Source organism: Hyla sarda, chromosome 11 (genome assembly GCF_029499605.1).
Source record: "Hyla sarda isolate aHylSar1 chromosome 11, aHylSar1.hap1, whole genome shotgun sequence".
NCBI classification, from domain to species: Eukaryota; Metazoa; Chordata; class Amphibia; order Anura; family Hylidae; genus Hyla; species Hyla sarda.
In genome coordinates, this window is record NC_079199.1 from 5,228,247 (window position 1) to 5,253,730 (window position 25,484).

Consider the following 25,484-nt stretch of genomic DNA (forward strand, 5'->3'; position numbering starts at 1 on the left):
TCTGCTGTTGTAAAACTACATCTCCCATCATGCCCTGACAGCCCTTGGTGCATTCTATACCCCAACCTGTGACTCTCCGGCTGTAGCAACAAACTACAACTCCCAGCATGCCCCGATAGGATGCACCAGTGGGACGTACCAGGGCTATTGTACAACTCAGTGTTTTTCCAAACAATGCATCTCCAGCTGTTGCAAAACTACAACTCCCATCATGCCGGGCAGCCTTCAGCTGTTAATACATGATGGGGATTCTAGTTTCTCAATAGCTGGAGAGCCACAGGTCAGGTAACACTTCTATAGGGCACCGTTTCTCCCGTGTCACTAGGGGGCGCTCCTTAGCTATATTTGGCAACTGTAGGAAATCCGTTGGTGACTTATTGAGTAAACATCGCAACGTTCCAAGAAAACGATAAAGAGCAGGTAACAGGAGCCAAACCCAGAGCCAGGATCAGGCCGAGCTAATGGCATCCTAAGATGACCTGAGCGGTGACAAATAACGCAGGTGGGCGGAGTCATATAACGCTCCGTAATGTGAGGATATCAGTTTATATCGTTCTCACCATCGGACAGATCGCTGCTCTTTGACGCCTGCTCCAGCTCCCAGCCCAGCTGAGCCGACTCGTTCATGCTTTGCTTGTGCGCGATCTCCAGCATCATGTTCTCCTCCAGCAGCTCCTCGATCCGGTTCTTGTCCGAGAATCGGTCCTGGCAATGGAAAACACACAGATTGGCGATACATGACCACGCCGTTACCCATAGCAACCAAGTTCAAAAGGAGAATCTATCATGTAATTTATGTCAGCAGCTAATAGTCAGTGCTGGTGTCCCTAGAGGTTGCCCCACTGCCTAGTGACCCTAGAGGTTGCCCCCGCTGCCTAGGTGTCCCTAGACGTCGCCCCCGCTGCCCAGCGTCCCTAGAGGTCGCCCCCGCTGCCCAGCGTCCCTAGAGGTCGCCCCCGCTGCCCAGCGTCCCTAGAGGTCGCCCCCGCTGCCCAGCGTCCCTAGAGGTCGCCCCCGCTGCCCAGCGTCCCTAGAGGTCGCCCCCGCTGCCCAGCGTCCCTAGAGGTCGCCCCCGCTGCCCAGCGTCCCTAGAGGTCGCCCCCGCTGCCCAGCGTCCCTAGAGGTCGCCCCCGCTGCCCAGCGTCCCTAGAGGTCGCCCCCGCTGCCCAGTGACCCTAGAGGTCGCCCCCACTGCCTAGTGACCCTAGAGGTCGCCCCCACTGCCTAGTGACCCTAGAGGTCGCCCCCACTGCCTAGTGACCCTAGAGGTCGCCCCCACTGCCTAGTGACCCTAGAGGTCACCCCCACTGCCTAGAGTCCCTAGAGGTCGCCCCCACTGCCTAGTGACCCTAGAGGTCACCCCCACTGCCTAGAGTCCCTAGAGGTCACCCCAACTGCCTAGTGACCCTAGAGGTCACCCCACTGCCTAGTGACCCTAAAGGTCACCCCACTGCCTAGTGTTCAATGTGGTCGCCCCACTGCATAGTGGTCGCCCCACTGCCTAGTGTCCCTAGAGGTCGCCCCACTGCCTAGTGTCCCTAGAGGTCGCCCCACTGCCTAGTGACCCTAGAGGTCGCCCCACTGCCTAGTTTCCCTAGAGGTTACCCCACTGCCTAGTGTTCATAGTGGTCGCCCCACTGCCTAGTGTCCCTAGAGGTCGCACCACTGCCTAGTGTCCCTAGAGGTCGCCCCCACTGCCTAGTGACCCTAGAGGTTGCCCCCACTGCCTAGTGACCCTAGAGGTCGCCCCCACTGCCTAGTGACCCTAGAGGTCGCCCCCACTGCCTAGAGTCCCTAGAGGTCGCCCCCACTGCCTAGAGTCCCTAGAGGTCGCCCCAACTGCCTAGTGACCCTAGAGGTCGCCCCACTGCCTAGTGATCCTAGAGGTCGCCCCACTGCCTAGTGACCCTAGAGGTCACCCCACTGCCTAGTGACCCTAGAGGTCACCCCACTGCCTAGTGTTCAAAGTGGTCGCCCCACTGCATAGTGTTCATAGTGGTCGCCCCACTGCCTAGTGTCCCTAGAGGTTGCCCCACTGCCTTGTGTCCCTAGAGGTTGCCCCACTGCCTAGTGACCCTAGAGGTCGCCCCCACTGCCTAGTTTCCCTAGAGGTCACCCCACTGCCTAGTGTTCAAAGTGGTCGCCCCACTGCATAGTGTCCCTAGAGGTCGCACCACTGCCTAGTGTCCCTAGAGGTTGCCCCACTGCCTAGTGACCCTAGAGGTCGCCCCCACTGCCTAGTGACCCTAGAGGTCGCCCCCACTGCCTAGTGTTCAAAGTGGTCACCCCACTGCCTAGTGACCCTAGAGGACGCCCCCACTGCCTAGTTTCCCTAGAGGTCACCCCACTGCCTAGTGTTCAAAGTGGTCGCCCCACTGCATAGTGTTCATAGTGGTCGCCCCCACTGCCTAGTTTCCCTAGAGGTCACCCCACTGCCTAGTGTTCAAAGAGGTCGCCCCACTGCATAGTGTTCATAGTGGTCGCCCCACTGCCTAGTGTCCCTAGAGGTCGCACCACTGCCTAGTGTCCCTAGAGGTCGCCCCAACTGCCTAGTGACCCTAGAGGTCGCCCCACTGCCTAGTGATCCTAGAGGTCGCCCCACTGCCTAGTGACCCTAGAGGTCGCCCCACTGCCTAGTGACCCTAGAGGTCACCCCACTGCATGGTGTTCAAAGTGGTCGCCCCACTGCATAGTGTTCATAGTGGTCGCCCCACTGCTTAGTGTCCCTAGAGATTGCCCCACTGCCTAGTGTCCCTAGAGATTGCCCCACTGCCTTGTGTCCCTAGAGGTTGCCCCACTGCCTAGTGACCCTAGCGGTCGCCCCCACTGCCTAGTTTCCCTAGAGGTCACCTCACTGCCTAGTGTTCAAAGTGGTCGCCCCACTGCATAGTGTCCCTAGAGATCGCACCACTGCCTAGTGTCCCTAGAGGTTGCCCCACTGGCTAGTGACCCTAGAGGTCGCCCCCACTGCCTAGTGTTCAAAGTGGTCACCCGACTGCCTAGTGACCCTAGAGGTTGCCCCACTGCATAGTGACCCCAGAGGTCGCCCCACTGCATAGTGTTCCTAGTGGTCGCCCCACTGCATAGTGTTCCTAGTGGTCGCCCCACTGCATAGTGTCCATAGAGGTCAAGCAATTGCATAGTGTACATAGAAGTCCCCCAACTGTCTAGTGTCCCTAGAGGTCACTCAACTTTATAATAATCATAGAGGTCACCCAACTGCATAGTAACCATAAAAAGGTCTGGTTGTAGTTGTAGTTTTGCAGCTGCAGGAGGGCCACAGCTTGGAGACCTCTGATATAATACTGCACCAGTGACTATAAATCAGCGTTTCCCACTTTGTGGCTCTCCAGCTGCTGCAAAACTACAATCCCCATCATGCCCTGGCAGCCGAAGGCTGTCAGGGCATGATGGGGGTTGTAGTTTTGCAACAGCTGGAGAGCAACAGGTTGGGTAACATGGAAGTGCTTTGCATGCAACAGTCATGATGGGAATTGAAGTTTCACAACAGCTGGAGAACCGCAGTTTGTCAGGGCATGCTGGGAGTTGTAGTTCTGGTTGGGGAGCTCTGCTTTAATTATTAGCGCCCTCACCAGCTCCAGGTCGTGGATTTTGGATTTCAGCTGCAGGTTCTCCTTCTCCAGCTCGTGCACTTTGTCGGTCCGGGCGCGCGCCGCCTCCAGCTGCTCCTCCAGTAGAGTCTTTGTCTCGATGAGGATGAGATTATCTTCTCTCAGCTCCTGCAACGAAATGATAGCGAATCACATCTCATTTACCAAAAGGAAACTACAACTCCTATCCTCCCTTCCAGATAATGCAGACAGGAATCCCATAATCCAGAATATGTCTTTGTGCCGGATTACTGGGATTACACCCGTCGCACTTGTTCGGTCACCAGCAGCAGTAATCTGATCATTTAGGTATTGATCTGTATACAGTCTGATGGGAGTCGTACCGGGTCAGCGCTCCCGCACACAATGCTACCTGGGTATCGGCGTTTCGTCTCAGTTTCGCCGCGGCTCTGAACATATAATGTTAATGGGATCAGGTTTCTCCTCTCGAGGGAAACTGTGAATTTAATCTGTTACTGCAAAGAATAATCCAGCAAAATACACTCTCCGGAGGTCACAAAACCAGAATACGGTGCGGAATAATGTATGACTAAGGAGATATTACCATTCAGGCGTCTGGGAAAGCTGAGTGACCACAACCCCCTGTGGGAGCTGTAATGGCCGCCTTGTTACTCATCAGGCACCATGGAATAAATGCCGACCATCACCTTGTTTCACAATAGTATCACGACAGAACAGAAATACGAATCATGTGACTTTCTATATAAAGGCGGTTCATGTAGTCACCCAGCTTTTCCTGGAGGGATAAACGCTAAGGAGCAACTGAAGAAAAAAAAAAACGGAACTTACGTCCATCCGCGCCTTGTAGAATTCCACATCGTGAAGTTTTTCCCGGCAGCGGATGAGTTCGTTCTCCAGGCGGTCGACCTTGCTCGCGGCTTCTTTTAGCGAGTCCAGCTCGTCCCGGTACGTGCGCGCGGTGCGAGCCTCTACCCCCAGCTGGGTGTTCTGGGAAACACAGGAAAAGGCGGGAAATAGGGAAATATTTAAATTTTTTTTATCTAATTAACACCAACTGATGAGCGTGCACGGGGCGTGTGATATCTGGTCGCTAACGAATTGCGCTAAGATTGTAGCATCACCGCCACATCAGTATATCCATATTGGAGAGGAATTCACAAGTCTTAAGGGGTACTCCGCTGCCCCAGCGTTCGAAACATTTTGTTACGAACGCTGGGTGCGAGCTGAGGGGGTCGTTACTTCAAGGCCACGCCCCTTCAATGCAAGTCTATGGGAGGGGGCGTGACTGTCGTCACGCCCCCTCCCATAGACTTGCATTGAGGGGGCGTGAACGTGACGTCACGAGCTTCCACCCAGCGTTCAGAACAAAATGTTTCGAACGTACCCCTGAGTACCCCTTTAAAAAAAGATCCTTGAAGGAAAGTGTAAATCACTGAAATGTTACAATCTTCCCAAGCATGTGAATATATATCTTTATGTGTCTGTACATATATATTTCTTCTTTTACCTCTTGTTTGAGCCTCTGGATCTCCAGGCTGAGTCTCTCCACTTCATGTTTAGTGTCCAAGAGAATCTCAGACTTTTCTTCCCTGTGATGATTTATAAATATTAAAAAAAATTCTACAATGTAAGTTTACAGGTGTCTATTAAACCCCAGGGCTGCACTCACAATTCTGCAGGCTGAATCATTCTAACATCGCCTGCTTGTTCAGTGTCTGTTCAGAGGCTGTTATAGTGATTTGCATTTTGGGAAATGTCATCTTTACATCAGAGATTGTGCAGTCACATGATGGAGAACAAAAGTAATTGCCCCCCGGTAACAATTTAACTCAGGATAAGTTATGTAATGTATGTACACAGCGACCCCACCAGCAGAATAGTGAGTACAGCTCAGGATATAACTCATGATCAGTACAGGATAAGTAATGTAATGTATGTACACAGTGACCTCACCAGCAGAATAGTGAGTACAGCTCTGGGGTATAATACAGGATATAACTCAGGATCAGTACAGGATAAGTAATGTAATGTATGTACACAGTGACCCCACCAGCAGAATAGTGAGTACAGCTCTGGAATATAATACAGGATATAACTCAGTATCAGTACAGGATAAGTAATGTAATGTATGTACACAGTGATCTCACCAGCAGAATAGTGAGTGCAGCTCTGGAGTATAATACAGGATATAACTCAGGATCAGTACAGGATAAGCAATGTAATGTATGTACACAGTGATCTCACCAGCAGAATAGTGAGTACAGCTCTGGAGTATAATACAGGATATAACTCAGGATCAGTACAGGATAAGTAATGTAATGTACATACACAGTGACCTCACCAGCAGAATAGTGAGTACAGCTCTGGAGTATAATACAGGATATAACTCAGGATCAGTACAGGATAAGTAATGTAATGTATGTACACAGTGATCTCACCAGCAGAATAGTGAGTACAGCTCTGGGGTATAATACAGGATATAACTCAGGATCAGTACAGGATAAGTAATGTAATGTATGTACACAGTGACCTCACCAGCAGAATAGTGAGTACAGCTCTGGGGTATAATACAGGATATAACTCAGGATCAGTACAGGATAAGTAATGTAATGTATGTGCACAGTGATCTCACCAGCAGAATAGTGAGTACAGCTCTGGAGTATAATACAGGATATAACTCAGGATCAGTACAGGATAAGTAATGTATGTACACAGTGATCTCACCAGCAGAATAGTGAGTACAGCTCTGGAGTATAATACAGGATATAACTCAGGATCAGTACAGGATAAGTAATGTAATGTATGTACACAGTGATCTCACCAGCAGAATAGTGAGTACAGCTCTGGAGTATAATACAGGATATAACTCAGGATCAGTACAGGATAAGTAATGTAATGTATGTACACAGTGATCTCACCAGCAGAATAGTGAGTACAGCTCTGGAGTATAATACAGGATATAACTCAGGATCAGTACATAATCAGTAATGTAATGTATGTACACAGTGACCTCACCAGCAGAATAGCGAGTACAGCTCTGGAGTATACCTTGTGAAAGGATGAATTCTCATTTTGTGGTAATATTTTTTGTATTATATTTGTAATATGATGTCACTATTATATACGTTTTCTGCACTTCTGTCTGGAATCACCGCGCTGAGGAGTTACTCACAATTCCTGCCGTAAACGTCGCACTTTGGCTTTGCTGTCCGCGAGCTCCACAGCCAAATGCTGCTTGTCCTCTGTGGATAAATGGCTGATCACGTTGGACGACAAATCTGGACTGGAGGACTTGACTGGACTGGGTGGATTCATAGACTGGAGGTAATCCCTCTCCTGGGTGAGATCTACGATCACCTGAAAACAGAACAAGAAATCAGCATTCTATAGATTCTACAGGAGTGGTCTCTAAACTGTGGACCTCCAGCTGTTGCAAAACTACAACTCTGTTTGGGCATGCTGGGAGTTGTAGTTATGCAACAGCTGGAGGTCCACAGTTTAGAGACCATTGCTCTATAGCTACTCTATGATTAGCGTTAAGCCTTTCAGGCTGTATTTGTGCGAGGGGTGTGAGTACGTTCCGCCCCTGCACTTCTAGGTGGGGTGTTAAGGAGTTGTGTGTAGGGGGCAGAAGTAGGTAACGCCCCTGCACCTACTGGCGGGGTGTACGTGACGTTTTTCAGAACAGGTAGACATGCTGCGTCTGGCGTTTGATTCTCCCGCCATGTGTTGAAGTTCTATGGCTGTTCCCGAGGGTTAGGTCGTCGGTGCGGCCGCAACATCTCCCGTAGTCTGCTACCTCGCAACGGGATGCCTGGCCGACCGCTTGGTAAGATCGTGACTTATCTCCAGTACGGAGGTCGCCGCGAAAGGTACTGTTCATATATAGATTGGGGGCACAGAGAGCGCGCACAGTAGTTATTCTGCGAGCTGCTCTGGGAGTGCTGGGGCGCAGCACAGTAGTGAGTGAGTATGCGGGGAGGGGGTTCTCCGCTGTTTGACTCCAGGGTTTGCATGGGGCCATTGCTTCAGATTCGGTGCTCACGTGATCCGGCTTCAGCTCCGGGTCTCGGGGGCCGCGGTGGTGTCCAGGCAGTCACTGTGGTGCAGGGCCGGACGGCTCTTACTCTGGGTCATGTCAATGTGGGACAGATCCGCCGCTCGTTGAGTCTAGTGCTATATCATTTCGTTCGGGGAATGAGTCAATGTTATAAAGTGGTCCCTCAACATATGATGGTAATCCGATCCAAATGGACCATCGTTTGTTGAAACCATCGTATGTTGAGGGATCAGTGCAATGTAAAGTATAGGACAGTGGTCTACAACCTGCGGACCTCCAGATGTTGCAAAACTACAACACCCAGCATGCCCGGACAGCCAACGGCTGTCCGGGCATGCTGGGTGTTGTAGTTTTGCAACATCTGGAGGTCCGCAGGTTGTAGACCACTGTTAGAGAAAGTTGTACTCGCGTGTCCTCGCCGCTCCGGACCGTCACCGCTGCCCGGTATGTTGCCATCCTTCGCTGTGGTCACGTCCCCGGGGTGTCCCCGACGCTCCGGCAAGGCCTCTGCTTCCCCGGCATCCGCGCTCTCCGTCGCCGCCATCACGTCGCTACGCACGCCACTCCTATTGGATGATGGGACGGCGTGCGCAGCGACGTGATGATGACGATGGAGAGCGCCGACGATGCAGGGGATCCCGAAGAGGACGCGCCGGAGCCCTGGAGGACAGGTAAGTGATCATCAGCGGAGCACACGGGGCACCGTAAATGGCTATCCGGTGGCAGATGAAGCAGTCTGCGCTGCCGGATAGCCGTTTATGCGATGGCCCCGACATACAAAAGCATCGTATGTTGATGCTGCCTCTGAGAGTGATCGCATGTTGAAATTATCGTATGTCGGGTCATCGTAGGTCGAGGGGTCACTGTATTGTGAATCTCATGCCGAGCCAGCGGACGGTTTCAGTAGCAGACTATCAGGTCGACGTGTTCCCCTGCTGTGTAAAAGGTGTCCTGGCTAATCCTTTGCAGGTGTATTTCGCTGGTACCTTATATCATTATAATAGGACCAGATACACGGAGCGTTAGCGGTACGCACAATGCTTTCCGACCGGTTACTGCTGCAATTTAGCGTTATGCTTGTTTTGTTTTTTCATGTTAATGTCCTGATGCTAGTGATTTCATATACGGCTTTATAATAGTGACCTCAGGTATATATCCTCACACTAGTGATAGGTGTCATTTCATGCATTTATGTTGTGCTTAAAACTTACACTGTACATACGCCGGGTGTGTTTGTACTTTACATACGCTCGTGGTTCCATTGTACATATGTAGCTTGTAGCGTTATTCGCTTATAGCTTAATGCTGTATGTGGTGTCCCGATACAGCACCTGGTCCTGTCCCTGTCTAAAGTCCCCTCAGCCAGAGTCCCTTCATTCTCATAGGGCTCTCCTGCAGGGCTTACCCCTAGTCGCCTCATATAAATTGTGTATTATTGAATGTATATATACATAGGTATTATAAGTGTATAGGACCTTAGCAGGTCATGTGATTATAATTATGGTTGTACTATTGTTCAAGGCCCTTCCAGAGTCATGTGATGTACCCAGAGTTCACTGGGTTCAGGACTTACAGGTTTGCTGACCAATGAGCGTAGTCCAGCCCCCTATTATATAAAGGGCTGTAGTCTGTAAATTCTCTCTCTTAGTTTCTTCTCTCTTCCTGACGGACTATCAAGCAAGCACAATCAGCATAACGTCATTCAATTCATCCAGGCCAAAGCCTGAGAGAACCTGCAGCCACTAAACCGGGAGGTGCAAAGCTCAATCTATCAAATCCCGTGTGACTACTAAAATATTATAATAATTAGTAGCACAGTCTGCATTAAAGCTCATTGCTTTAAAGTCCCAGCAAAACCTGTGAGGAACCTGCATTCCGGTTACCTCTTAAGAGACTGTTATGTATGAAGACTGTTGCATAAAATCCACAAGTAAAGTTCTTCAGTTTATTTATAAAGTCTGCTGTGGACATTCCGTTATGGACCATTAACACTAAGGAAACCGCACCCTGGCATCACGACAACTAAGGGTTAATACCACCAGACCCTGCACTTACATCAATGCAACACCCCAGACACCACAACTCTCCTGGTTCACCACATGTACATACGTTGGTTGTCATATCGTACATATGCTAGTACCTCTCATAATCGTACGTACGCTAGTAGTTGTAACTGCACATACGCTTGTACCATTTATACTGTGCACACGCTAGTGGTTATGATACTGTAGTAGTTATACGGTATATACGCTTGTACCATGTATATTGTACATACGCTCATACTATTAGTACTGCACATACACTCGTAGTTATACTGTGCACACATTGTGCCACTTATACTGTAAATACGCTTGTGCCATTCATACGGAACATACGCTCATAGCTTTATACTGTTTACCGTACATATGCTCATAGCTTTATATTGTGTTTACTGTACATACACTTTATATTGTGTTTACTGTACATAGCTTTCATACTGGACATACGCTTGAAGCTTTCATACTGTAAAGATGTTTCGTAGCCATACCATACGTTCACTAATAGTTTTACTGTACAAAGGCTTATACCATTGTACTGTACATACACTTGATAACATAATTACACATACGTAGGTGCATACCCTTCATACCTGACAAGTCCGCTGACACGATGGTTACGTAAAGACCTGTCACGTTTACAGGCTCAATGACAACGCTAAGAACCGTCACGTCTACAGACACGATGGTTCCTTAAGACCTGTCACGTCTACAGGCACGATGGTTCCCTAAGACCTGTCACGTCTACAGGCACAATGGTTCCCTAAGACCCGTCACATCAACAGGCACGATGGTTCCTTAAGACCTGTCACATCTACAGGCACCGATGGTTCCCTAAGACCTGTCATGTCTACAGGCACCATAGTTCCCTAAGACCTGTCACGTCTACAGGCACCATAGTTCCCTAAGACCTGTCACGTCTACAGGCACCATGGTTCCCCAAGACCTGTTACGTCTACAGGCACCATGGTTCCCTAAGACCTGTCATGTCTACAGGCACCATAGTTCCCTAAGACCTGTCACGTCTACAGGCACCATGGTTCCCTAAGACCTGTCACGTCTGCAGGCACGCCTGTTGGTGTACAGGCGATATGGCGCCACAAGGTTATCATCAAAGGTCTGTCATGTATTTTTATTATTGTATATCGTTTTGCTAACAGTTTATTTTTGCCTCTCAATAGCAGGGACTTGGATAGCTTCATGTTATGTCTGACAGGTATCTATCGGTTTCACTCTTGCCATGATGTCATAAGTATGTTAAAGATGCATATATCAGCTAGCATGTCAGCTCCTGTTTCAGTGCCGGCTAGTTTCTTTCAGAGTGGGCGTGACTATTATAGCCTATCTGTACCAGGCATCGAGTACTAGGACAGCTAGATCGCAGATCCTACTTTTCTGTCTCAACTTAGAGTCTAAATATGGGTTTGTGTTAGTTGTTGTGGTATTTGTTTACAATTATGAATTCTGTCATTTATCCTACCAGGTTAACTTTTTGCCCTCTTAAGGCGTAACCTCCGTCACAGTTATTGGGCACAGATCTGACCACTTTGTTGAGTTTGATGTTGTTCCATGCAGGTGTGTGCGCATCGAGCACAATTATTATTTAGATTATTACTATAATTATTATCCTTTTACTACTATTATTATTTTATTACTCTTATTATTATTTAATAATAAAATATTCTGCACTCTGATACCTTACAACATAATTTACAGCTGTGACTTTTCCATAAACAGACCCCGCGGTCGCACCAGAATATCCAGCTATGGAGCCAATGTCAGATAACGCCAAATGAGCTCAGTCACTGGAGCAGAGAATGACCCCCCTGGGGCATGGATTCATTTTGGCTGCCATTCAAAGAGGACAAGCGAGCGTCGTGTCCCGCACCAGAGGTCAGCGCCACCAGCAGGGAAGAGGTGCCGGCTGCTCCCTTCCTCCCCAATCACAGGGTGGAAAGAAAAAAATAATAATCAAAGCACAGGGCGAGTTGTTTTTTTTAAATATTTTTGTCCTATTTTAGTCTGAAGCGCCCCCCCCCCCCCCCACATAGGAAAATCATTATTATAAATACAAAAAAAATGCGCCTGCCTTCACATACCTGGCCCACCTCCCCCCCAATAACAGGCCTGATCTATGAGGGGGTCACATGAGTCTAAACAGCACTTGTAATGGGGGACGCTCTTTCAAGAACCGGATGATAACTACACTTTTAGGGTCTTTATATGCGCTTAGTGCGATCGCCCTCCCATACCAGGCCCGATCTGTGAGAGGGGGGGGGGGGTCACCAGGCCCGATCCGTGAGGGGGGGGGGGGTCACCAGGCCCGATCCGTGCGGGGAGGGGGGGTCACCAGGCCCAATCCGTGAGGGGGTCACCAGGCCCGATCCGTGAGGGGGGGGGGGGGGGTCACCAGGCCAGAGGGGGGAGAGGGTCACCAGGCCCGATCTGTGAGGGGGCATGCTGGGAGTTGTAGTATTGCAACATCTGGAGGTCCGCAGGTTGAAGACCACTGGTCTATACAGTACATCCACTATGTTCGATCCCCCTTAACCCCCAACACCATGAGGGGGATCACCCAGGACCCTCTCACAAGGACAGGTCGTTATTAAACCTGAAGTTTGAGGGTCCATGAATTCAAAAAGTGCGATTCACCCCCTAAAGTTGCCAAATCTAAGCCCCATCATCACTGTTGTCCATGGCAACCAATTCGCTCCCACCTTTCCCATATATACGAACAGTGATCTGATTGGTCGCTATGGGAAATGCGGACACTTTTTGTTGGGTAAAAATCATGTGATTGAACTCGGACAGGAGTTAGGGGGCGGAGTTACCACTAAGTGCCATCCCTTCCTACCCAATAAAGTGCCAGTCTGTGGAGCAGAAGGTACAAGCCCCTCCCCTTGATGCCGCACATGGAGGCCCTGCTCTTAATAATCAGTGTTGCCCCTAGCAACCACCTGGATTTTATCTTTCCCAGATACGAGCTGCGATCTGATTGGTTGCTAAGGGCAACGCTGACACTTTGTCAGGGAAAAGTCATGTGACTCCTCTCAAGGGCATTTAGGGTTAACCACAAAACACTGTCCTTCGGCGCCAGCGGTTACCATTGCGCCCGCCGCCAACATTTACCTCTTTACAGTCGTCCCTCTCATCGAGCAGCCTCTTGAGGTGGACCGCCATGTTTCGGGATAGAGAGTCCAGCTCCTCGGGGGCCATGTCCGGCAGATCCAGCCATTGTAGATCAAACACGTTCTCCTGGTTGTGGGTGACCTGTCACACAGCAAAATCACCCATCATTTACAGGAAGCGCAGGAAAGCTGGGTGACAAACAGTATGGCTGCCGTTAAAGCTCCAACAGCTGACACCACCCAGTTCTTCCAGAACCCTGAATGGTAACAAGTCACTTTTAGTGAGCGTGCTGACATCTAGGAAAGCTGGGAGACATTTTAGCCATATTGGTTGTAACCCAGCTGTCCCAGGATCCTGATCAGTAACTAGTCAATTTTATTGATAAAGCTTTGAGACAAGTCGGCCATATTGGCTATAACCCAGCTTTTCCAAAACAAGACAATTGTAAACGTGTGACTGAGCGCGGGCATCTTTGGCAGCACGTTCGTCTCTCAGCGCCAATGTAATGATATAAGCAGTGACTGCGCGGTGTATTATATTACAGGATGATAGAATACGATAGATTTATTATCGGTTCTACGGGTCATGTGATCAGCGCCCGCCATCTGCCATCATAGTTCCGTCTCCAGGACGACCCGTTAACATAAGCTCCTCTATAATGAATAATTCAGGGTGACCAGCGAGCGTTACCTCCTGGATGTGCGATACGATTCCCTCCTGCGTCTCGATATCCAGCTGCTTGATCTTCTCGATATACTCCTCTTTCCTGTCACACTGAAACAACAAGACAAATTACATCCACTCATCTTTTCTAGACTCCTGAGCAGCAAATACAATTTTGTGATTCAGCTTCACTTCACCTCATCACTGTGTAACCAGGTCGAGGAGACTAAGAAAGCTGGGTGATAACAAATATGGCCTCAATGGTAGCTCCTTTAGAGGTGGACGCCCAGCTTTCCCATAGCCCTGAAAAGTTATTTATTGAGGTTTCCTCAGCCCTTATATGGTTGGCAGATTTACTTTTTGGGGTGACAACTACTATAGTCTCTATTAGCTCCCACAGAGAAAGTTATAATACATTGTACTTCCCTTTTTTAGGACTATATCCCAAAGAACTATTCAGGGGTATGGAAAAGCTGGATGACCACCTTTGTTAGCTATAAAGCAGGCAATATTGGTGCTCGCAGAACTTTTTGCGCATCCCGAATGGTAATTTTGCAGAGCAGTATTAGAGACAGGGAAGTAACTATGCACAAGTGCCGTTCAGTGGCATAGGAAAGCTGGGGGACTGTAATAAAATGTATATTAGTTGTTCACCAGCTTTTCTAGTTTACTGAAAGACACTGAAAGTTCCGTTCAGGCATAGGGGAACACTGGATGACACCCACTGTGGAATCCGTAACAAACCCTATACTGGTTGTCACTCAGCTTTCCCTGTTTCCTGAAATACCAAGCTGACAGTATGGATCCGTTCACACTAGAAATCCTGCTGAAATCTGCGCTTATTTTGCACAGAAGTTTACCGGAATCTGCTCAAAATTTCTGAGCAGAATTTCCATAGTGTTAATGAGCCCTTAAAAGTTCTATTCAGGAGAGCGGTAAAACACTCAGCTTTCCCAGGTTCCTGAAAGACCAATATGACAAGTGCTATTCAAGTGTGCAGGAAAGCTGGGTGACCTCATTTGTGGGAGTTGTAACGGCACCCAGCTTTCCCCCAAAACACACACAGTGAAGAGGTCTTAATTTGTAGTTTGGCGCTGTTGTTGCCGGTGGATTTAGCGCAGGTGACAGGAAGGAACACGCTGCGGTGAGGTAAGGCGCCATTCTGCCTCTAATCCCCATTGTCTGTGATAATTATTGACCTTGTCAGCGCAGATTTTCCCAGCGCTGGAGGCTACAGACCCGGCTCTGCAGCAACACGTCGATTCTAATCCAGCAACGTCTCCTCTCATCATCACACGCTACAAACCATCGAAACACCACCGCCACCGAAAAACGCGGAAAAAAAACGTACAAACGCGCCACTCACCTGCACGGCGCAGCCCAGCATCAGCAGGAGAATCTTCTTCAGCTCCTCCATGCTTCTCCCTGACGGACAATACAAAAAAGTATAAAACGTCGGCATTCACGTATACAAGATGGCGGCACGTCTGCGTTATGGGGTCATCACAAACCTGTCAGGGGGTCTTTACCGATCAGCAGAACATTGGGCAGAGTCATCACAATCAGCTGCTGCAGAACCTCCTGCAAAAAACAAAATTACATTTTTTCTTTCTTATTACTTAAAAAAAATATATATTTTTTTTATTAAATAAATTATATGAAATAAAAATGTAATTTATATATTTAACTAAATAAAAAAACATTACATTTATTATAATAATTTTTTATTAATTTTTCATTATTTTTTATTTTTTTATTTTAGCAGAATTTATATGCGAATCCACAACAAAATCTCGCAGCGATGCTGCAGTAGTCACCCGGGCCGGACGGGCCTCACATACACAGCTCTATTGGGCTGTATTCACACAGGGGATTTTATTTTTTATTATTTTTATATATATATATATATTTTTTTTTTTATTGTGCAGCTTTGACAATATAGCCACAATTCCTCTGCTATTGACAATTATTACAATATGGCGGACGATATCTGTAATGCCACAACTTCCCGATTATAGGGCAGTGTTTTCACACCAGGGTGCCTCCAGCTGTTGCAAAACTACAACTCCCAGCATGTCCTGGACATCCTTAGTTTACAAGTAGAAAACCTGTCGTAAGGTAGTCCTGCTTAAACAGGTGCAGGGTCGTTACAGTGTATCAGAAATGCTTTTCTAAGGCAGTACTACCCAAGCAGTGCTCCTCCAGCTGTTGCAAAACTACAATATCCAGCTTTCCCAGACAGCTGTTGGCTGTTCGGACATGCTGGTAGTTGTAGTTTTTGCAACAGCTGGAGGCTCACTAGTTAGGCGGTTTGAACCTCTAGATGCTGCAAAACTACAAGTCTCAGCATGTCCAAACAGCCTCTATATAACAGTGTTTCCCAACCATTGTGCCTCCAGCTGTTGCAAAACTACAACCCCCAGCATGCCCGGACAGCCAGAGAGCAACAGGTTGGAGAACACGGTCTCTGTATAGCAATGTTGGCCGCTTAGGGCAACGTTTCCCAACCAGGGTACCTCCAGCTGTTGCAAAACTACAACTCCCAGCATGCCCGGACAGCCAACGGCTGTCCGGGCATTCTGGGAGTTGTAGTTTTGCAACAGCTGAAGGCACACTGGTTGGAAAACACGGATATAGGTCTCCAAACTGTGGACATGCTGAGACTTGTAGTTTTGCAGCATCTAGAGGTTCACAGTTTGGAGACCTATATCAGTGTTTTCCACCAGTGTGCCTCCAGCTGTTGCAAAACTACAACTCCCAGCATGCCTTGACAGCTTTTGGCTGTCCGGGCATGCTGGGAGTTGTAGTTTTGCAACAGCTGGAGGTACCCTGGTTGGGAAACGTTGCCCTAAGCGGCCAACATTGCTATACAGAGACAGTGTTCTCCAGCCTGTTGCTCTCTGGCTGTCCGGGCATGCTGGGGGTTGTAGTTTTGCAACAGCTGGAGGAACACTGGTTGGGAAACACTGCTGTAGGGCCTGGACTACTCTCTATAGGTGAACATAAATTATATATATCTCTATCCACGATGGTGATGAACATGTAGCCTATATGATCATCTATAGCAATGTTTCCCAACCAGGGTGACTCCAGCTGTTGCAAAACTACAACCCCCAGCATGCCCAGACAGCCAAAGCCTGTCCGGGCATGCTGGGAATTATAGTTTTGCCACAGCTGGAGGCACCCTGGTGGGGAAACACTCATCTATAGAGATGTATGTTACCCAAGTAAAAAGAGTTCTGACAGTAACGCCAGGGATATGCCCAAGCTACCCCAAAATGGCGGCTCTAGAACCAACAACGTGGTCTGATCACCAGGGGGGGCACAGTGACCCCCCCCATCCCTATACGTCACCGGAGACCAGGAGTCCCACATTCCGGCCCCCACAACCTCTGAAGGAATTAGTCACAGCCAATGGAGACGCCTGAATAGAAAAGAGCAAAACAAAAAGAGAAGCAGCGGCCGAGAAAGAGAGAAAGCGCTAAATAAACGCTGAAAAGAACAAAACCAGCATGAGCTCACCCCCCCCCCCCCCCCGCCCCCGCCCGCCCCATTAACCCCTCACAGCCCAGGAGACAATTCACATCATCCCCACCAGATTCGGATCTGATATATTATTAACCAAATACAATTTATTGTGTATATATATATATATATATATATATATATATATATATATACACACACACTCACTATATATATATATATATATATATATATACACACACACACACTAGATATATACACGGCTCACAAAATAAAGTGAACCCATAAACAACGCCATGTAACTCCAAGTCACTGACACTTGTGTGAGATCCCACTGTCCACTCAGGAAGAACACTGATTGACAATCAATTTCACATGGAACAGACAACACGTGGAAATTATAGGCAATTAGCAAGACACCCCCAATAAAGGAGTGGTTCTGCAGGTGGTGACCACAGACCACTTCTCAGTTCCTATGCTTCCTTGCTGATGTTTTGGTCACTTTTGAATGCTGGCGGTGCTTTCACTCTAGTGGTAGCATGAGACGGAGTCTACAACCCACACAAGTGGCTCAGGTAGTGCAGCTCATCCAGGATGGCACATCAATGCGAGCTGTGGCAAGAAGGTTTGCTGTGTCTGTCAGCGTAGTGTCCAGAACATGGAGGCGCTACCAGGAGACAGGCCAGTACATCAGGAGACGTGGAGGAGGCTGTAGGAGGGCAACAACCCAGCAGCAGGACCGCTACCTCCGCCTCTGTGTAAGGAGGAGCAGGAGGAGCAGGAGGAGCACTGCCAGAGCCCTGCAAAATGACCTCCAGCAGGCCACAAATGTGCATGTGTCCACTCAAACGGTAAGAAACAGACTCCATGAGGGTGGTATGAGGGCCCGACGTCCACAGGTGGGGGTTGTGCTTACAGCCCAACACCGTGCAGGACATTTGGCATTTGCCAGAGAACACAAAGATTGGCAAATTCACCACTGGCCCCTGTGCTCTTCACAGATGAAAGCAGGTTCACACTGAGCACATGTGACAGAGTCTGGAGACGCCGTGGACAACGTTCTGCTGCCTGCAACAACCTCCAGCATGACCGGTTTGGCGGTGGGTCAGTAATGGTGTGGGGTGGCATTTCTTTGGGGGCCGCACAGCCCTCCATGTTCTTGCCAGAGGTAGCCTGACTGCCATTAGGTACCTGTGGAGAGTTGTAGTTCTGCAACAGCTGGAGGTCCACAGGATGACTTTTGTCCGTCAGAGCATGATGGGAATTGTAGCCAGAAAGCCACAACCACTGAAGTCACTATAAACTACAACTCCCAGCATGCCCTGACAGCCAAAGACCAACACTGTGGCTTTCCAGCTGTTATAACAACAACAACAACGACCAGCCTTTGGCTCTCAAGACATGCTGGGAGTTGTAGTTTGGGCAACAAGTGGGGAGTTACAAGGGACCTCTGACAGGGCCCTAGAGTTTGGGTCCCCAATTGTTGATCAGGGGCCCCACATTTTACACCGCAGTCACATGACGTGTGGCAAAGTCTTTGTCCTATACAGCAGCGACAGGAACCAGTTTTACAACATGAACATTTTTTTTTTTTTTGGCCGATCCCCCTAAAATAAACAAAAGATATCGAGCGCCCAAAGTCCATCCCCATAAAGAGACAATTCAGCAGAAACACCGCAATCCCCATAGAGCCGCCACCACCCAGCTGTCCAGGAGTCCTGAATGGTAACAGGCCACAACAGGGGCAGCTAGTGTAACAGGATCCTGGGAAAGCTGGGTGAGCACAACGAAACGAGGAAAGAGTACAAAGAGAATCACAAACCATAATGCAAGACTTTAAGGGTTACAGTTTATATACAGTGTAAACCATGAAAGGAAATTCCTTTAGTCCGGCATTTATTAATCCAGAAAATGTAATAATCTGGCAGCAGATTTAATAGTAACATTTTACATTTGGGATCCAGATAGACCTGAAAAGAAGTAAATATTATATTCATCTACAAGTGCCCAATAATCTGGAATCAATTGTTCTCACTGTTGCAAAACTACAACCCCTAGCATGCCCTGACAGCCGAAGGCTGTCAGGGCATGCTAGGGGTTGTAGTATTGCACCAGCAGGTGAACTACAGGTTTACCTTTAGTTATCAGGGCATGCTGGGAGTTGTAGTTTTGCAACAGCAGGAGAACCACAGGTTTACCTTTAGTTATCAGGGCATGCTGGGAGTTGTAGTTTTGCAACAGCAGGAGAACCACAGGTTTACCTTTAGTTATCAGGGCATGCTGGGAGTTGTAGTTTTGTACCAGCAGGAGAACTACAGGTTTACCTTTAGCTATCAGGGCATGCTGGGAGTTGTAGTTTTGTACCAGCAAGAGAACTACAGGTTTACCTTTAGCTATCAGGGCATGCTGGGAGTTGTAGTTTTGCAACAGCGGGAGAACCGAAGGGTTACCTTTAGCTATCAGGGCATGCTGGGAGTTGTAGTTTTGCAACAGCGGGAGAACCGAAGGGTTACATTAAGCTATCAGGGCATGCTGGGAGTTGTAGTTTTGCACCAGCAGGAGAACCACAGGTTTACCTTTCGTTATCAGGGCATGCTGGGAGTTGTAGTTTTGCAACAGCGGGAGAACCGAAGGGTTACATTAAGCTATCAGGGCATGCTGGGAGTTGTAGTTTTGCACCAGCAGGAGAACCACAGGTTTACCTTTCGTTATCAGGGCATGCTGGGAGTTGTAGTTTTGCACCAGTTGGAGTTCCATTTATCCGTTTACACAATACAACAACCTGTAATATTAAACAGGAAGATCAACTATTCTGGATCATCAGAGATTACGGATTATCAGACGCCAGATTAAAGGAATTCCCCTGTACACAGCGCCGCGATTTATACCAGCGAATAATTTACAATCCGTCTAATAAAGGAGGAGAATCCCAACCTCAGATTAGTTAGAAATCAATATTGGTATTTAGGGGATTTTCTGCTGATTGTCCCTATAAGAGGCGCCCAGGAGTATATGGGGTAATCCCGCTAATGAATGGGGGGGGAGGGGGAGGGGTATCCAGCGGATGGGTCCGGTCACAGAATAACGGGCAGCGAAGAGTTAAACGGAATTATAAAATCGCACTGAGCAAATAATCCGAGCGTTCAGTGGCCTGGGTAATAGGTAAAGTCAACAGGAAACGACAGCGAGGGAGGGCGATGATGTCATAGGAAGTCGCATGAATACAAAGCCCCTGATATTCACGTATTTTGGGGTTATCACAAAATCATGGCCGCTTTCCTCCAAAAAATCAGTCATATCTGTCCGTGGCTGGTATTACAATGAATAGGACCGAGCTGCAAAACCGCACATAGCCTGTGAACAGGGGTGGCGCTGTTTTATACACCCAGAGTATTCAGACTCCCCCCATTGCCTCTAACGAATCACAGGGATGTTTATAGCCGGCTGCAGACTGTCTATGGCAGGGTTTCCTAACCCGTGTGCCTCCAGCATGCCGGGAGTTGCCGTTTTGCAACAGCTGGAGGCACACTGGTTGGAACACACTGATCTATGGGCAGCGCAGGCTGCAGGCCGTCTATGGGGAACAGGCTGTCATAAAATATCCCCAGCCTTCTGGTCGCACAGGTGAACGCAGCCCCTGGCACACTAGGGGTTAACCAAATTCCTTCGGTACCAGGTCTGATGCCAAGAAAGCACAAAGGGGCATCTCCGGGCAACAAGCCGCGGCCTGAATGACATTTGTTTAACGTTTCAACATCGTAAATCTCAACATGATCTCCACAAAGAGTCACCTATAACCAAAGAATAGAACTGGTTCCCCAGCAGCACAGAGGACTTCAGGAGAGACATAGTGCAGGGAGCAGGGTGAGAGTCATATAGTAGAGGAGCAGGGTCCATAGCAGTACAGAGAATGTCAGGAGAGGAGTGTACTGATCATGTGGAGGTAACAGGGTGAGAGTCACATAGTAGAGGAGCAGGGTCCACAGCAGTACAGAGTATGTCAGGAGAGGAGTGTGCTGATCATGTGGGGGTCACAGGGTGAGAGTTATATAGTGGAGGAGCAGGGTCCACAGCAGTACAGAGTATGTCAGGAGAGGAGTGTGCTGATCATGTGGGGGTCACAGGGTGAGAGTTATATAGTGGAGGAGCAGGGTCCACAGCAGTACAGAGAATGTCAGGAGAGGAGTGTGCTGATCATGTGGGAGGTCACAGGGTGAGAGTTATATAGTAGAGAAGCAGGGTCCACAGCAGTACAGAGTATGTCAGGAGAGGAGTGTGCTGATCATGTGGAGGTCACAGGGTGAGAGTTATATAGTAGAGGAGCAGGGTTCACAGCAGTACAGAGTATGTCAGGAGAGGAGTGTGCTGATCATGTGGGAGGTCACAGGGTGAGAGTTATATAGTAGAGAAGTAGGGTCCACAGCAGTACAGAGTATTTCAGGAGAGGAGTGTACTGATCATGTGTGGGTCACAGGGTGAGAGTTATATAGTAGAGAAGCAGGGTCCACAGCAGTACAGAGTATTTCAGGAGAGGAGTGTACTGATCATGTGGGAGGTCACAGGGTAAGAGTTATATAGTAGAGAAGCAGGGTCCACAGCAGTACAGAGTATGTCAGGAGAGGAGTGTGCTGATCATGTGGGAGGTCACAGGGTGAGAGTTATATAGTAGAGAAGCAGGGTCCACAGCAGTATAGAGTATGTCAGGAGAGGAGTGTGCTGATCATGTGGAGGTCACAGGGTGAGAGTTATATAGTGGAGGAGCAGGGTCCACAGCAGTACAGAGTATTTCAGGAGAGGATCGTGCTGATTTTTTGAGGTCACAGACTGAGACATAGTGGAAGCACCTTGGCAGCACAGAGTATTTCAGGAGAGGAGTGTGTGGATCTTGGAAAGTCACAGACTACAAAAATTTCCCTGGCGGTAGGCTCAGAATCCGGAGCAGAACAGAATAGTCTATTGCCATTCTGGGGTCTGGAAAAGCTGAGTGACCCCTGCGGAGCCCCTAATACAGCCATATCCATTGCCGCCCTGCCGTACCAATTATGACATAAACCAGTGTGCCTCCAGCTGTTGCAAAAATTCAATTCCCAGCATGCCGTTGGCTATCTGGGCATTCTGAAAATTGTAGTTTTGCAACAGCTGGAGGCACGCTGGTTGGGAAACACTGACATAGTCATTAGAAAGAAGGCAAGTGGCACCAATACCTTAGCCAGGCAGCTCCCAGAGATGGACAACAGGAAGGCGCAGCAGGTAACCAGGTAACTCCAGCCGCGGCGGTGTGAGGACAATACGGTTATACAACTCAGAACTGGACCGGCGTCCTGCACTCACCGCACAGGTACTGCTCACTCGGCTCCCATCTCGGGCTGCTCCTCCGGATCGGCTGACAAGGTAGCGTGGGGCGCTTAGAGGCCCGGAGGAGCAGCCCGAGATGGGAGCCGAGTGAGCAGTACCTGTGCGGTAAACACTGACATAGACTGATATTATTAGGGCTTATTCACATGGTGCAGTCAAACTGTAGTTTTTGCTGTGAATTCTTATTTTTATAATTATTTTTTTATATATTTTTTTATTATTATTTTATAATTATTTTTATTTTTTATTTTTGTTTTTAATTTTTATTATTTTTTTTATATTTATAATTTTTTATGGTAATAATAAAACATTATATATTTAAAGGGACAGGCTCCTTAATTCAGATCTTGGCTTCTAGGACACCCGTCCCCCAGACCTCCCAGCACCTTATGAGGACTGACACATGACAGCTGCCCCCGCCCGTCTCTTGCACCATCTGTTGCGGGGGCAGCTGTCACCTGGCGGCTTCTATCACCAGGAATCATGAAAGATTAAGCAGCTCCCCCGACCTCACCCCAACGGGTGCCAGGGGAGAGGCGACGGTGCCAATCAGAGACAGTAGGCATGTGTGTGACATATATGTGCACAAGAGGCCGCTGCCAGGAGCCGCACGGGAAACATGGATAAGAGTAGGTATCACACATGACAGGCTTAGATACAGCGGCTCAGCATATATTATCACACGATAGGCTTAGATACAGTGGCTCAGCTTATAGTACTACAAGATTGGCTTAGATACAGTGGCTCAGCATATAGTACTACAAGATTGGCTTAGATACAGTGGCTCAGCATATAGTACTACAAGATTGGCTTAGATACAGTGGCTCAGCATATAGTACTACAAGATTGGATTAGATACAGTGGCTCAGCAGACAGTATCACACATAAAAGCAGCTCAGAACACAGTATCACATGTTAGGAATAGACACAGTAGCTCATTAGACAGTATCACACATCATAGGATTAGATACAGCAGCTCACCAGGTAGTATCACACATGACAGAAATGGATACATCAGACAGTATCTTTCATGAAAGGCTTAGATACAGCAGCTCAGAAGTCTTTTTCATACAAGATTGCCAAGCCACTGTATCTAAGAAAAACAGTATCACACATAATTGGATTAGATACAATAGTTTAGCACTGTATCACACATGACAGGGTTAGATACAGTGGCTCAGTAATTATGACATGGACTTCTGAGCTACTGTATCTAAGCCAGACAGCATTACATGACAGAATTAGATACAGCAGCTCAGAAAACAATATCACATTGATTTTTAATCCACTGTATCTAAGCCTCACATTATCACACATGATAGGCTCAGATACAGCAGCTCAGACAGTATCACACAAGAGGATTAGATACAGCAGCCAAACAGACAGTATCACACATAATAGGCTTAGATACAGCTGCTCAGCAATCCTATATAAAACGGTCTGGCTTAGATACTGTGGCTCAGCAGACAGTATCACACATGATAGGATCGGATACATCAGACAGTATCACATCCACAGCACAGACATTATATAAACCTTCTAATGCGTTACAGTGTATAGTCGTGATTCCCAACCTGTGGCAGAACTACAACTCCCAGCATCCCCTACACCTGATGCTGCTGGGAGTTGTAGTTCTGCAGTCTATAGCCTGGGATCAGCCGCAGGTGGAGGGACGTTGTGTAAGTGACAGATAAAGCAGCGATAATAATGTGCGGACACTTCAGTGTGTACGATGCTCAGCGGTTTCTATAGGGACCGGGGCCCATAATCTGTATACATGGCGGCACACAGGCCCCGCCCACTACTAATCACGTGTAATTATTAGTCTACACGGAGAGGAATGAGGACCGGACCAGACACACGGCTGCCATTCCACCCCAGGTACAGGAGTGTGCGTGTTTTGCGTTGCCTAGCAACCGGCGATGCTGACCACAGGCCATACAGCAGACAGCGCCAAATCCAGCAGGGGCGGAGTCCTCACATCTCCATCCGTAATCACTCCGACTAATAAGGGGCTCCGCACAGAAGTAATCAGTAAATGTGGATCAATATTAATAATAGATCGGCCCCCGGGGGCCAACACCCGTCTGAGCCGGGTTTAATAGAATTCAGCGTTAACCCTTGTGACCCCGGTTTCCTCTAAATTTACATCTTAACAAAAAGGGCAAATTAAAAAGTCACTTTCTTGTGAAATCCTCTATTTACAAGCAGCGAAAGGTCAGATCCCCTGTGAGCAGAGATAAGCGGCGCCCGGTGGGTCCTGCGGGATGGATCCCCTGTGAGCAGAGATAAGCGGCGCCCGGTGGGTCCTGCGGGACGGATCCCCTGTGAGCAGAGATAAGCGGCGCCCGGTGGGTCCTGCGGGACGGATCCCCTGTGAGCAGAGATAAGTGGCGCCCGGTGGGTCCTGCAGGACGGATGTGAGGTTCAACATGAATTATTCTCCTAAATACAGGCTAGAAAATGAGTACAGTGTACTACAACTCCCAGCACGCCCAGACAGCCTCTATATGGCAGTGTTTCCCAACCAGTGTGCTTCCAGCTGTTGCAGAACTACAACTCCCAGCACGCCCAGACAGCCTCTATATGGCAGTGTTTCCCAACCAGTGTGCCTCCAGCTGTTGCAGAACTACAACTCCCAGCATGCCTGGACCCCCCCAAAAAAGGGGCCATTATATGAAGGTTGAGATCTTGAGGCAATAAGGATCCCCAATACATCATCAGAAGGAGATGGGGATAGGAGGGCTTGATGTTTGCCCCCTATAATTTATGGCAACCCCCAGCGGCCCCATGCCAGAGACCCCCAGCGGCCCAATGCCAAAGACCCCCAGCGGCCCCATCCGTGAGACCTCAGGGGCACAATTCGAGAGACCTTAGGGGCCCCATCCCAGAGACCCTTCTTCACCATCAGATGAACAAGCAGATACGAATTACTCTCATTGTAGCGAAATGTATCATCTGCGCTGACACCTCGCGAAACTTAGCGCCAACAGAGGAAACACGAGGGAAGTCGCCTCCCCGGGATTTGCTGAGTATTCGAAATCCCAGAATTCCTTCCTTCTATGGCAACGGTTCAGCGCAGGGCGAGAAGTTGCTGAAATTTATGAAATTCGGACGACACCGACAGACACGAGAATGATGCAAAAACGGATTCAGACTGTG

At 48.5% G+C, this 25,484-nt stretch overlaps 1 protein-coding gene across 3 annotated transcripts in view; it reads right to left on the minus strand.

Moving 5' to 3' along the window:
* Nucleotides 1-25,484, minus strand: part of CCDC88C (coiled-coil domain containing 88C) — a 101,687-nt gene that overhangs the window by 51,435 nt on the left and 24,768 nt on the right. For all 3 annotated transcript variants that reach the window (XM_056546971.1, XM_056546970.1, XM_056546972.1), the window contains exons 4-12: nucleotides 14,993-15,062; nucleotides 14,848-14,906; nucleotides 13,509-13,592; nucleotides 12,819-12,959; nucleotides 6,766-6,950; nucleotides 5,101-5,182; nucleotides 4,422-4,580; nucleotides 3,594-3,740; nucleotides 561-705 (exon numbers count right to left, since the gene is read on the minus strand). In XM_056546971.1, the coding sequence (XP_056402946.1) occupies nucleotides 561-705; nucleotides 3,594-3,740; nucleotides 4,422-4,580; nucleotides 5,101-5,182; nucleotides 6,766-6,950; nucleotides 12,819-12,959; nucleotides 13,509-13,592; nucleotides 14,848-14,906; nucleotides 14,993-15,062 (1,072 nt within the window). The remainder of the gene's footprint in view (nucleotides 1-560; nucleotides 706-3,593; nucleotides 3,741-4,421; nucleotides 4,581-5,100; nucleotides 5,183-6,765; nucleotides 6,951-12,818; nucleotides 12,960-13,508; nucleotides 13,593-14,847; nucleotides 14,907-14,992; nucleotides 15,063-25,484) is intronic.